At 43.3% G+C, this 12,707-nt stretch overlaps 1 protein-coding gene across 1 annotated transcript; it reads right to left on the bottom strand.

Moving 5' to 3' along the window:
* Positions 1-2,320: 2,320 nt before the first annotated feature.
* LOC139565856 (RAD51-associated protein 1-like) lies at positions 2,321-6,587 on the bottom strand. Its single transcript, XM_071386480.1, has 9 exons — positions 6,207-6,587; positions 5,925-5,971; positions 5,655-5,799; positions 4,810-4,914; positions 4,509-4,603; positions 4,224-4,361; positions 3,951-4,121; positions 3,693-3,845; positions 2,321-3,546 (listed from the first exon to the last, which is right to left on the bottom strand). Exons 1-9 carry the CDS (start codon positions 6,302-6,304, stop codon positions 3,422-3,424), a joined length of 1,077 nt encoding a protein of 358 aa, XP_071242581.1. The 5' UTR covers positions 6,305-6,587; the 3' UTR covers positions 2,321-3,421.
* Positions 6,588-12,707: the final 6,120 nt, after the last annotated feature.

Genomic DNA, 12,707 nt, shown 5'->3' with positions numbered 1-12,707 from the left:
CAGACAGACAGGCAGGCAGACAGACACCTCAGGCAGGCGGTGGCTGAGGAATGGGAAGTGAATGACAGAGTGGGCTACCTTTCAGGTTCATTCCTCTGGGAATGTGTGGGTTATTTGACTTAGCTATAAGGGGTCAGAGAATGCACATACTTGCTTTTCTTTGTGCTGTAACAGAGATTTAACTCCACAACATACAATGAGGGGGAGGGGGGGGACACTTTAAATAATAAAATGTAGCCTTCATGATTAGAAGATGATGCTTCATTTCCAATTTCCAGCTAAATACTTTGTTGAGAATGCCTCCAACAAGACCAGGAAAACACCGGACACACACCACAGACAAAACAGAAATGTCCATCACCATGTATGAAATGACTGCTCAGTGGACTGTCTATATCGCATGTATAACATGTTGTAGAGCACCCAACGCCTTTGGCTTATCACTCCCCCATAAACCCTGAACACGGTGTAAGCGACCTGTCTGCATTGTCTACCACTCTGAACCATCTGTCGGCACATCCGCCAGGTGGTGGGGTGGGGTGAGCTGCACTCTCTGTTCCCCTGTCCACTGTCCATGGTGCTGGAGATGAGACAGGCAGTCTGGCTCAATGTCAGCCAGGTAAGCCAAGACAGGTTTACGTCACCTCCTCCACCCCCTGCCAAGGGCAATGGGCTAGTGCTCTAACAGGCCATTTTTGGTTGCCACCGTTTGCAACCACATATGGGAACAATGTACAGCCATGAGCATTTTACCTGAAACAAAATGCATAATGTGATGTTTCTTTTGAGTCCAATAGGAACCAATGAAAGCAAGCTTTAAATCAAGCAATGCTCATGTCTTTTTCTTCACTTTCATTATCAGCCCCTGCTGAGTTCTGATAGTACGTTCCAGAGTTTGTGGCAGATCGTGCCGCAGCCAGCAGCCCTAAATAGACATTTGATCAGAGAAGTCTGTATAACAACATATCTAGTAGCACGGAGATGTTTCCTTAGTGCATGGCGTGTAGAGGGAATTCATCATCTCTCACCATTTCATATTCCTGCCTTTGGTTTCAGGCTTCCTCTCACTGGTATGCTACATGCAATGAATGAGGGAATCTCCCACTCTTCTTTTCTTGGTGGATTTTTTTCATTCCACACTTCCTATCCTGTCCTCCAGTGGTCCAGCTATTTGTATCCCAAATCCCAGGTAGCCTACTGCAGATCCCAGTCACAGAGGATACTGACTATTATTTCAATTATTTGGAACTGCAGCATTGCATAGAATTCAGCCTGTGCAGAGACTGTGCTATTCAGATATCAATATATGGTCTTTTTTAATTGCCAGAGGATTGAAATGGAACTGGGGTAGGGCTTCAGATTGATGGTAAGCTTACCTTCTTCCTGTGGTAGGCCCAGTTGGATCCAAGGCTGGAGTTTTGTTAGGCAAATCTGACTGTTGGATTGTGGGCTGATCTCAGGTGGTCAAGACATAATCTAAGTGTCTGCTAAATGCCTATATTGTAAATATCAAGAGGAATACAGTACCTTTTTCAACAATGGGAGAAGTTGGCTCCTGTTTTCGATAAATCTCTTCAATTTATTTTTCATTTCTTTCCTATTGAAACAGAATGGTCATCAATTTGAGATGTTTAAAGAGTCTCTGAAGATGTTTGACATCCAGGGCTTCTTTTTCTTTTTTTAAATAGTGGAATTATCTTTTGTGAGCAAGTTTTTTTTATCATATTTGTCTGTTATCCCTTTAGATGTTTGCATACAGTCAGTTGATGAGTAAATAACACAGCAATAGAATGAAAAAATTGAAAATGCACTCGAAAATTTGGCAAATTCACGATTTAAAAAGAATTGTTGATAAACAAAATCGGAAATGGTAGTTATACAACTAATTCACACTTACTTTCGCTCATTGGATCGATTTACTTCGCTCATGTTCGGTGTTTACTGCTGCAAGGTAACAGACTAAACTAAATATTGAACTCAGTCAAACGCAATGGTCAAACTGACTATGCATACATACGCGTCATGTCATTGTGATTTCATGATGTCGTAATGGAGATACATTTGGACTGACGGCGGCGCGCTGTTGACTGATCAGCGCTAAAAGTGAAATCAACACGTAAAACAACGCATTATGTAACGCTAAAAATCATGATAATGTTTGGTAATTCACTTTCCATTTCTGGTTTTGGGAGAAATTAGCATTATCATTCACTCAAAAAAACAACTGTCCACAATGTTCCATACCACAGGGGAGATGTTGCACAAACTCATTAGCCCTATACAGGCTATACTGGAAACATGCTCACTACATAAAAACGTATAGTTTATATTGAATCTTTAATGTTTTATATTTACACATTGTACAACGCTTTCGCTGAACAAAATCCACAAAACTTTAAACACAAATAGAACACGTACGTAGTCTATTCTACTGGATGTTCATAAAATCAAGGTAAAACGTTATATAAAGGGGCATTCTGTAGTTGCTACATCCATTATTTTACTTTTAAAATAAGCTTTGTTTTACTCCAATGTTTGTGACAAATAAACAATAAATCAATTAAATGCAAACAAACACTACCCACTGGGCACAGCCTTCAGTTCAACTTCTCGTTTTTATTTACATTTGGTTTAGTTGTCAACTAACGCGAATTTAACATGAAATTAACAACAAATGTCATGTCGTTTTAGGTTAAAAGTGGATTAAAAAAAATATGTAATGCCCTTACCGTGACTTTTAGTAAATCCAATCAGTTTTTCACGTTGATTCAACTTCATCACATATATTTTTGGGGTTGAAATGGCGTGGAAACAAAGTTGATTCAACCAGTTTTTGCCCATTGGGTATATAGCCTCAAAACATGGTTAAAACTATAGTTTTGATATCACGGGTGGTCAGTCCTTGGCATCCACAGCTTTGACTATGAATTTCAGAGTGGTTACATTTCTCCAGCCTCATCCCTCAGCTTTTTACCAAAACAGGGGCGGGTCTCCGCTTTGTTATTGATTCAACTGATTGCCACTTTAACCATGATCATTTAGCATTTTCAGATAATTACATCCAGCAGAGTGGGCCATTGCACCATTTCATTTACATGTTGGAGTGAAAACTAAAAACAGACAGAAGACAAAAATACTCTCTGAAATAATAAAAGACACAAAGGGTTTGAAATCTGAAGGCTTTGCTGTAGGCCGAATAACAGTAAAAGTTGGGAACTGACCTTTGTTAAGCCAAATGGTCCAATAGATGAGCTGTTATAAAAAGGAGAGCATGTACGACCCCAGACTAATAATAATTAACAGTAAAATTCTAATGCCTCTTATAAAATAGACAGATCTAGAGGATTACAAAAGAAATCGTGAAAGTCAACTGTCAATTACGCAGAGAGGCACAGAGCTCCTCTCTAATAGATAGGTGGGGTCAGTGACTAGCAACACTGCAGCACCATGCATCCCGCACCAGGCGAGACAGTCCAAGTCTTAGACCCTGCCCTGGAGACTTCACTGGGGCACTCTGTGATGAGCAGGGACTTCTTCCAACGTGACCTGATGACAAGTTGTATGATAAAAAATAATGGGTGAACTGGGTCTTAAAATGCCTGTATACAAGGCACAACCTTGTTAACAAACATGCAGTCCTACACCTGCTTATGAGATTACGATGACCTCCTTGACCTTTCAGTCAGTCTTACCTGGAGGATTCCACTTGGGTATTCTGCCCCCCGCTGGACTGCCAGAGACTGCAGGTCTGGAGACAGGAGAAGTGCCAGGAGACCTCTTGGGCACGGAGGCTGGCTTGGCAGTTGGACTTCTACCTAAGGTGGGAGTTTTTAGACTGGAAGTCCCTGTGAGGCACAGAAGGACAATTTGATTGAAACTCTGCAGGCTGGGAGCATAAAAAGATTGCGTTATTAGAATGGCAGTTCGTAGTTCTTAAAGCTATTAAGTACCTGTCAAATGTGGTTTTGTTTTTGAAGGCTGCTTTTCTTCCTTTGGTTTAGCTTTTGGTTGCTCCTTCTTGGCTGTCTTCTCTTCTGTGTTCTTTTTCTCTGGTTTCTTTACTGTGAACTCATCATCATCACTTTCAGCTGGATCACTGAAATCAGCATCACTCTCTGAATCTGAATAGAAAGAAATATTCAGTACGCAACAAATGTGTGTCATGAAATACACCTGGAATGTAGAAAAACAAAGAGCCTATGCCTTTGGGTTGCTATGACAACCTGATGTCCCTTTGGGATTGTAGTCCTCATCACCATCCTTCAGCATGCTCCTTTGCTGCTCTGTAGCCTTGGAGGCTGCCTTCCTCTGTCTGGAGTGGGCGCAAGGGGATCCCCGATCATTCGTGATCTGGTCAAGGCCTAAGGGAGGAGATGATCTAATCACAAAGGGATCACTAGTGACTGTGAGATGCAAAAGCATGGGATCGAATAATATTAAATAGATTAGGTAGTGGTGGGCATGTGTAGCATCACCAACCATGCATTTGAGATATCAAAAATAAATACCCAAAAGGTTGATGTCCACACTGCAGTTGGAAAGGCCTAATGATGGATCCAGATTTTCACCATCTCTTTGTGGTTGATTCTTGACATATTTTTCAAAAAATATATAGAATAAAACAAAATTAAATTGCAAATCATTTTTGGCAGTGAGTGAGAAATGTGAGTCATCCATTCTCTACTGTATGTAGTGTGCACATTGTGATAAAAGTACCATGGCGCCAAACCACTCCAAATTGCTGTTTTGCTGTTGAACAGCAGTGTTTCAAACACCAGTTGTAAAGAATCAACAGTCCAATGCAAACCTGGATTATAAGAACATTGTTCCTCATTTATCTCTGTGGTTTTAAGCAACGACAGAGTAAGAGCTGCTTCCAAATCTCTGTCATACAGCTTCTCATCCAATGGTTTCCTGAAAAACACAGGTACAATTCTGATGTTAGCATATTTTACATTAAAGGCCTTCTCAAAGGGACATGTGACAAAAGTGTGACAAAGTTAACATGTAACACGTGATATGTGTAGTGTAGTTGAATTCTGGTCATCCTGACCTGCAGTGCGGAAGTTTCACCGACAATACTGATCAACATAGAGCAGATTGATCACAAGGTTACATTCAGAGTGACTTTCACTCTGTATCACCATGACACATCAAAACACCCCTACTGCCACTGGCCTCAGAGACCTTGCCAATGATTCACCACACCTTGTGGCTTTTTGTGATTTGATGCATGGCAGATCACAAGCAACGCGTCTGGCTAAAAGACTCATTTGAGTTTGAGCACTGATTTATGGAGTTCTTCTCTGGGCCAGTTGTCAGCATGATGTCATTACATACACCATATAGACACACTGTCCCTAATACTGCCTGCAACTGGGTATTTGTTATTGTTTATCTCTCACTATGCAGAATAAGTGAAGGGGCACTGACTGAGGGCAACAAAGACATTCAGTGTGTCTGTGTTCTGAATGCATGCTTCTGTTTGCATAGCTGCTGTCACACACTACAAAACTGTTAAGAATGTTTCATACCTTTTGTCTCCACAACATATTGAGGAACAAAGAAACAACGTGTAATTCTGTTGAATATATAGTGTTGTTTTGTAAACCTTTTAAGGGTTCTTTCTGCTTGTTTCTGATTCCACTTCCTACCTGTCCTTGTGGCCTATGGGCTGTGAGTTAGTCTCTTGACTGGAGGCCTTGTTTGAAGGTTTCTTGCTCTTCTCCTGCGCTGGCTCTTTCACACTCTCCTTGGCTTTTTTGCTGGGTGGTGCTTTCACAGAGGCAAAATCATCATCTGTTTCACATGATCAGAAACAGTGGGACACATGATTACATACAAACCATAAAAGGAGAAGGGAATTGCAACACCAACTGGCTATTTACACCATAAATTAATGAAATACATTGGATTTGACATACCATCAGCCAAGTCCTGGAAATCTGAATAATTTACAAGCTTTGTCTTCCTGTCAACAAAACACACACACACACCTTATAAGTGACTAGATTTGCAAGATCAGGCAGTCTCTCAAGACAGACGGGTTGCCTCCCACAATGTACCAATGTAGGTCTGGGATTTCCGGGACTAAAGATCAAGCAAAGCAATAAACTTCACTTGTCAGTTCGTACTAACGTTACGTTAGCAAGTTACTGTAGTTAGTGAAGCTTAGCTAATAAAAAAGGTAAGCTTTGGTTACAAACCTCGATGGTCGCTCCATATCAGTTTTCTTTTCTTTAGCGATGGTCAAAATTATATTATTGCTCAAATGTTTTAATGATCGTATCATAAAAGTAGCCATAAAACATACTATGCAGATTTTCAAAAGTGGTCACTGGTCCACGAAAACAAACTTTCAATCATCCCGCCCGAAAATGTGATTACAAATCTCACGATTTAGATTCGATGATTCGTCGTTTCTTGTTCTTCACGTGTATGAGACAAAGGGAGATTTTCAAATCTTATATATCGTTGCGTCCTCTCTCCTCTCTTCGTCTCCTTCTCAAAACCCAATGGAGAAGAATGTCAGAGGGGCGGGACCTCTGGCTTTCTCCTCCAATGTGTTGTGAGAAGGGGACGAGATCTTACCAAAGATATTTATAACTAACCCTCCTTGTTCTATCTGTGTGATGGTGAGAAGAGGCGAATCTACTGAGAACAAATACAACTTTCACCAATCACCACAGGTCTAGGATCAGATTATACCAAGGAACAGTTTTTATTTTACCTTTAGTCAACTATGCAAGTCATTAAGAATAAATTCTTATTTTCAAAGAAAGCCTAGGAACAGTGGGTTAACTGCCTTGTTCAGGGGCAGAACGACAATATTTCTTTACCTTGTCAGCTCGGGATTCGATCCTGCAACCTTTCGGTTATTAGTCCAACGCTCTAACCACTAGGCTACCTGCTGCCAATAAAAGATTAATCAACCATCAGTAATCAATTAACAATTCGAGAGGTTTTGTTCTGTACAGAAATTGTTTTCTGCTTTATTTTCATTGAATTGTAAATGATGTCATTGAAGTTGTAGAAGTAGCAAGTGTTATGTGTGGCCTCTGTTTCAGGGCTAAAAATCGCTGAAATTAGATTAGCTAATTTAGGTTTTGTTGTGTGAATTAACAATATCAAATTTAATTAGAGTTGTACAGGTTTAGCTACATAAATTGACATTTTAAGCAAGTGCAATATAATAGCAATCGTGTAAAGTACTTAAGTAAAGTAAAAATATTTTAAAGTACGACTTAAGTATTTTTTTAGGGTATCTGTACTTTACTTTACTTTTGATCTTTTTGACAACTAAAACTTCTACTTCACTACATTCCTAAAGAAAATACTGTGCTTTTTACTCCATAAATTTTCTCTGACACCCAAAAGTACTCGTTACATGTTGAATGCAGGACACGAAAATTATCAAATTCATACACTTATCAAGAGAAAATCCCTGGTCATCCCTACTGCCTCTGACCTGGTGTACTCACTTAACAGGAATGCTTTTGTTGCTTTTTTTTGTAAATATTATTTTATTTATTTATTTTTAGGGGGTGCTTTGTTTGAAAATTATGTCAGTGTTTAAAACATGTAAATTTAAAAAACTAAAACATTGTGCCATCTGGTTTTATTAATATGAAATTATACTTTCACTTTTGATACTTAAATACACTGCTCAAAAAAATAAAGGGAACACTAAAATAACACATCCTAGATCTGAATGAATGAAATATTCTTATTAAATACTTTTTTCTTTACATAGTTGAATGTGCTGACAACAAAATCACACAAAAATTATCAATGGAAATCAAATTTATCAACCCATGGAGGTCTGGATTTGGAGTCACACTCAAAATTAAAGTGGAAAACCACACTACAGGCTGATCCAACTTTGATGTAATGTCCTTAAAACAAGTCAAAATGAGGCTCAGTAGTGTGTGTGGCCTCCACGTGCCTGTATGACCTCCCTACAACGCCTGGGCATGCTCATGATGAGGTGGCGGATGGTCTCCTGAGGGATCTCCTCCCAGACCTGGACTAAAGCATTCGCCAACTCCTGGACAGTCTGTGGTGCAACGTGGCGTTGGTGGATGGAGCGAGACATTACATTTACATTACATTTAAGTCATTTAGCAGACGCTCTTATCCAGAGCGACTTACAAATTGGTGCATTCACCTTATGATATCCAGTGGAACAACCACTTTACAATAGTGCATCTAACTCTTTTAAGGGGGGGGGGTTAGAAGGATTACTTTATCCTATCCTAGGTATTCCTTAAAGAGGTGGGGTTTCAGGTGTCTCCGGAAGGTGGTGATTGACTCCGCTGACCTGGCGTCGTGAGGGAGTTTGTTCCACCATTGGGGTGCCAGAGCAGCGAACAGTTTTGACTGGGCTGAGCGGGAACTGTACTTCCTCAGAGGTAGGGAGGCGAGCAGGCCAGAGGTGGATGAACGCAGTGCCCTTGTTTGGGTGTAGGGCCTGATCAGAGCCTGAAGGTACGGAGGTGCCGTTCCCCTCACAGCTCCGTAGGCAAGCACCATGGTCTTGTAGCGGATGCGAGCTTCAACTGGAAGCCAGTGGAGAGAGCGGAGGAGCGGGGTGACGTGAGAGAACTTGGGAAAGTTGAACACCAGACGGGCTGCGGCGTTCTGGATGAGTTGTAGGGGTTTAATGGCACAGGCAGGGAGCCCAGCCAACAGCGAGTTGCAGTAATCCAGACGGGAGATGACAAGTGCCTGGATTAGGACCTGCGCCGCTTCCTGCGTGAGGCAGGGTCGTACTCTGCGAATGTTGTAGAGCATGAACCTACAGGAACGGGTCACCGCCTTGATGTTAGTTGAGAACGACAGGGTGTTGTCCAGGATCACGCCAAGGTTCTTAGCACTCTGGGAGGAGGACACAATGGAGTTGTCAACCGTGATGGCGAGATCATGGAACGGGCAGTCCTTCCCCGGGAGGAAGAGCAGCTCCGTCTTGCCGAGGTTAAGCTTGAGGTGGTGATCCGTCATCCACACTGATATGTCTGCCAGACATGCAGAGATGCGATTCACCACCTGGTTATCAGAGGGGGGAAAGGAGAAGATTAATTGTGTGTCGTCTGCATAGCAATGATAGGAGAGACCATGTGAGGATATGACAGAGCCAAGTGACTTGGTGTATAGCGAGAATAGGAGAGGGCCTAGAACAGAGCCCTGGGGGACACCAGTGGTGAGAGCACGTGGTGCGGAGACAGATTCTCGCCACGCCACCTGGTAGGAGCGACCTGTCAGGTAGGACGCAATCCAAGCGTGGGCCGCGCCGGAGATGCCCAGCTCGGAGAGGGTGGAGAGGAGGATCTGATGGTTCACAGTATCAAAGGCAGCCGATAGGTCTAGAAGGATGAGAGCAGAGGAGAGAGAGTTAGCTTTAGCAGTGCGGAGCGCCTCCGTGACACAGAGAAGAGCAGTCTCAGTTGAATGACTAGTCTTGAAACCTGACTGATTTGGATCAAGAAGGTCATTCTGAGAGAGATAGCAGGAGAGCTGGCCAAGGACGGCACGTTCAAGAGTTTTGGAGAGAAAAGAAAGAAGGGATACTGGTCTGTAGTTGTTGACATCGGAGGGATCGAGTGTAGGTTTTTTCAGAAGGGGTGCAACTCTCGCTCTCTTGAAGACGGAAGGGACGTAGCCAGCGGTCAAGGATGAGTTGATGAGCGAGGTGAGGTAAGGGAGAAGGTCTCCGGAAATGGTCTGGAGAAGAGAGGAGGGGATAGGGTCAAGCGGGCAGGTTGTTGGGCGGCCGGCCGTCACAAGACGCGAGATTTCATCTGGAGAGAGAGGGGAGAAAGAGGTCAAAGCACAGGGTAGGGCAGTGTGAGCAGAACCAGCGGTGTCGTTTGACTTAGCAAACGAGGATCGGATGTCGTCGACCTTCTTTTCAAAATGGTTGACGAAGTCATCAGCAGAGAGGGAGGAGGGGGGAGGAGGGGGAGGAGGATTCAGGAGGGAGGAGAAGGTGGCAAAGAGCTTCCTAGGGTTAGAGGCAGATGCTTGGAATTTAGAGTGGTAGAAATTGGCTTTAGCAGCAGAGACAGAAGAGGAGAATGTAGAGAGGAGGGAGTGAAAGGATGCCAGATCCGCAGGGAGGCGAGTTTTCCTCCATTTCCGCTCGGCTGCCCGGAGCCCTGACATGATGTCCCAGATGTGCTCAATTGGATTCAGGTCTGGGGAACGGGCGGGCCAGTCCATAGCATCAATGCCTTCCTCTTGCAGGAACTGCTGACACACTCCAGCCACATGAGGTCTAGCATTGTCTTGCATTAGGAGGAACCCAGGGCCAACCGCACCAGCATATGGTATCACAAGGGGTCTGAGGATCTCATCTCGGTACCTAATGGCAGTCAGGCTACCTCTGGCGAGCACATGGAGGGCTGTGCGGCCCCCCAAAGAAATGCCACCCCGCACCATGACTGACCCACCGCCAAACCGGTCATGCTGGAAGATGTTGCAGGCAGCAGAACGTTCTCCACGGCGTCTCCAGACTCTGTCACGTCTGTCACATGTGCTCAGTGTGAACCTGCTTTCATCTGTGAAGAGCACAGGGCGCCAGTGGCGAATTTGCCAATCTTGGTGTTCTCTGGCAAATGCCAAACGTCCTGCACGGTGTTGGGCTGTAAGCACAACCCCCACCTGTGGACGTCGGGCCCTCATACCACCCTCATGGAGTCTGTTTCTGACCGTTTGAGCAGACACATGCACATTTGTGGCCTGCTGGAGGTCATTTTGCAGGGCTCTGGCAGTGCTCCTCCTGCTCCTCCTTGCACAAAGGCGGAGGTAGCGGTCCTGCTGCTGGGTTGTTGCCCTCCTACGGCCTCCTCCACGTCTCCTGATGTACTGGCCTGTCTCATGGTAGCGCCTCCATGCTCTGGACACTACGCTGACAGACACAGCAAACCTTCTTGCCACAGCTCACATTGATGTGCCATCCTGGATGAGCTGCACTACCTGAGCCACTTGTGTGGGTTGTAGACTCTGTCTCATGCTACCACTAGAGTGAAAGCACCGCCAGCATTCAAAAGTGACCAAAACATCAGCCAGGAAGCATAGGAACTGAAAAGTGGTCTGTGGTCACCACCTGCAGAACCACTCCTTTTTTGGGGGTGTCTTGCTAATTGCCTATAATTTCCACCTGTTGTCTATTCCATTTGCACAACAGCATGTGAAATGTATTGTCAATCAGTGTTGCTTCCTAAGTGGACAGTTTGATTTCACAGAAGTGTGATTGACTTGGAGTTACATTGTGTTGTTTAAGTGTTCCCTTTATTTTTTTGAGCAGGGTATATTTTAGCAATTGCATTTACTTTTGATACTTAAGTATATTTAAACCAAATACTTGTAGACTTTTACTCAAGTAGTGTTTTACTGGGTGACTTTCACTTATACTTGATTTATTTTCTATAAAGGTATCTTTGCTTTTACTCAAGTATGACAATTTACATCGGCTGATGTAAAAAGGGCTTCATAAATACATTTGATTGATTGATTAATTGGCTACTTTCTCCACCACTGTATAAAAGGTTAATGCTGGCTGTGCAGGCGGAAATATTTGAGGGGGTAGATGGCACTATTATTTATTTTATGTCGTTTGTCATGTGTGTCCAACTGGAATGTATGCAGCCGGCTATACACTTGTGTCCATTCAGGATGCAAGGGTGTCGATTTCCTTCTTAACTAGCTTTAATGGCGAGCCGCCAGAAAAGAACTGGAAAAAATATGCAAAATGTGTTAATAAAAAATACACGCCATTCCGTTCAGCCAAGGGTTAACAACAGACTGCTGCAACAGGATCGGCTGAACATTTTTTTATTTTTTTTATTTTACCTTTATTTAACCAGGTAGGCTAGTTGAGAACAAGTTCTCATTTGCAACTGCGACCTGGCCAAGATAAAGCATAGCAGTGTGAACAGACAACAACACAGAGTTACACATGGAGTAAACAATAAACAAGTCAATAACATGGTAGAAAAAAAGAAAAAAAGAGAATCTATATACAATGTGTGCAAAAGACATGAGGAGGTAGGCAATAAATCAGATAATTACAATTTAGCAGATTAACACTGGAGTGGTAAATCATCAGATGGTCATGTGCAAGTAGAGATACTGGTGTGCAAAAAAAGCAGAAAAGGAAATAAAAGCAGTATGGGGGGGGTGAGGTAGGTAAATTGGGTGGGCTATATACCGATGGACTATGTACAGCTGCAGCGATCGGTTAGCTGCTCGGATAGCAGATGTTTAAAGTTGTTGAGGGAGATAAAAGTCTCCAACTTCAGAGATTTTTGCAATTCGTTCCAGTCGCAGGCAGCAGAGAACTGGAAGGAAAGGCGTCCAAATGAGGTTTTGGCTTTAGGGATGATCAGTGAGATACACCTGCTAGAGCGCGTGCTACGGGTGGGTGTAGCCATCGTGACCAGTGAACTGAGATAAGGCGGCACTTTACCTAACATAGCCTTGTAGATGACCTGGAGCCAGTGGGTCTGACGGCGAACATGTAGCGAGGGCCAGCCGACTAGGGCATACAGGTCGCAGTGGTGGGTCGAATAAGGTGCTTTAGTAACAAAACGGATGGCACTGTGATAAACTGCATCCAGTTTGCTGAGTAGAGTATTGGAAGCCATTTTGTAGATGACATCGCCGAAGTCGAGGATCGGTAGGATAGTCAGTTTCACTAGGGTAAGTTT

This window comes from Salvelinus alpinus, chromosome 37, assembly GCF_045679555.1.
Source record: "Salvelinus alpinus chromosome 37, SLU_Salpinus.1, whole genome shotgun sequence".
In the NCBI taxonomy this organism is placed as follows: domain Eukaryota; kingdom Metazoa; phylum Chordata; class Actinopteri; order Salmoniformes; family Salmonidae; genus Salvelinus; species Salvelinus alpinus.
Note: the sequence above shows the minus strand (reverse complement) of the source record. Positions and strands in the feature narration are given on the sequence as shown.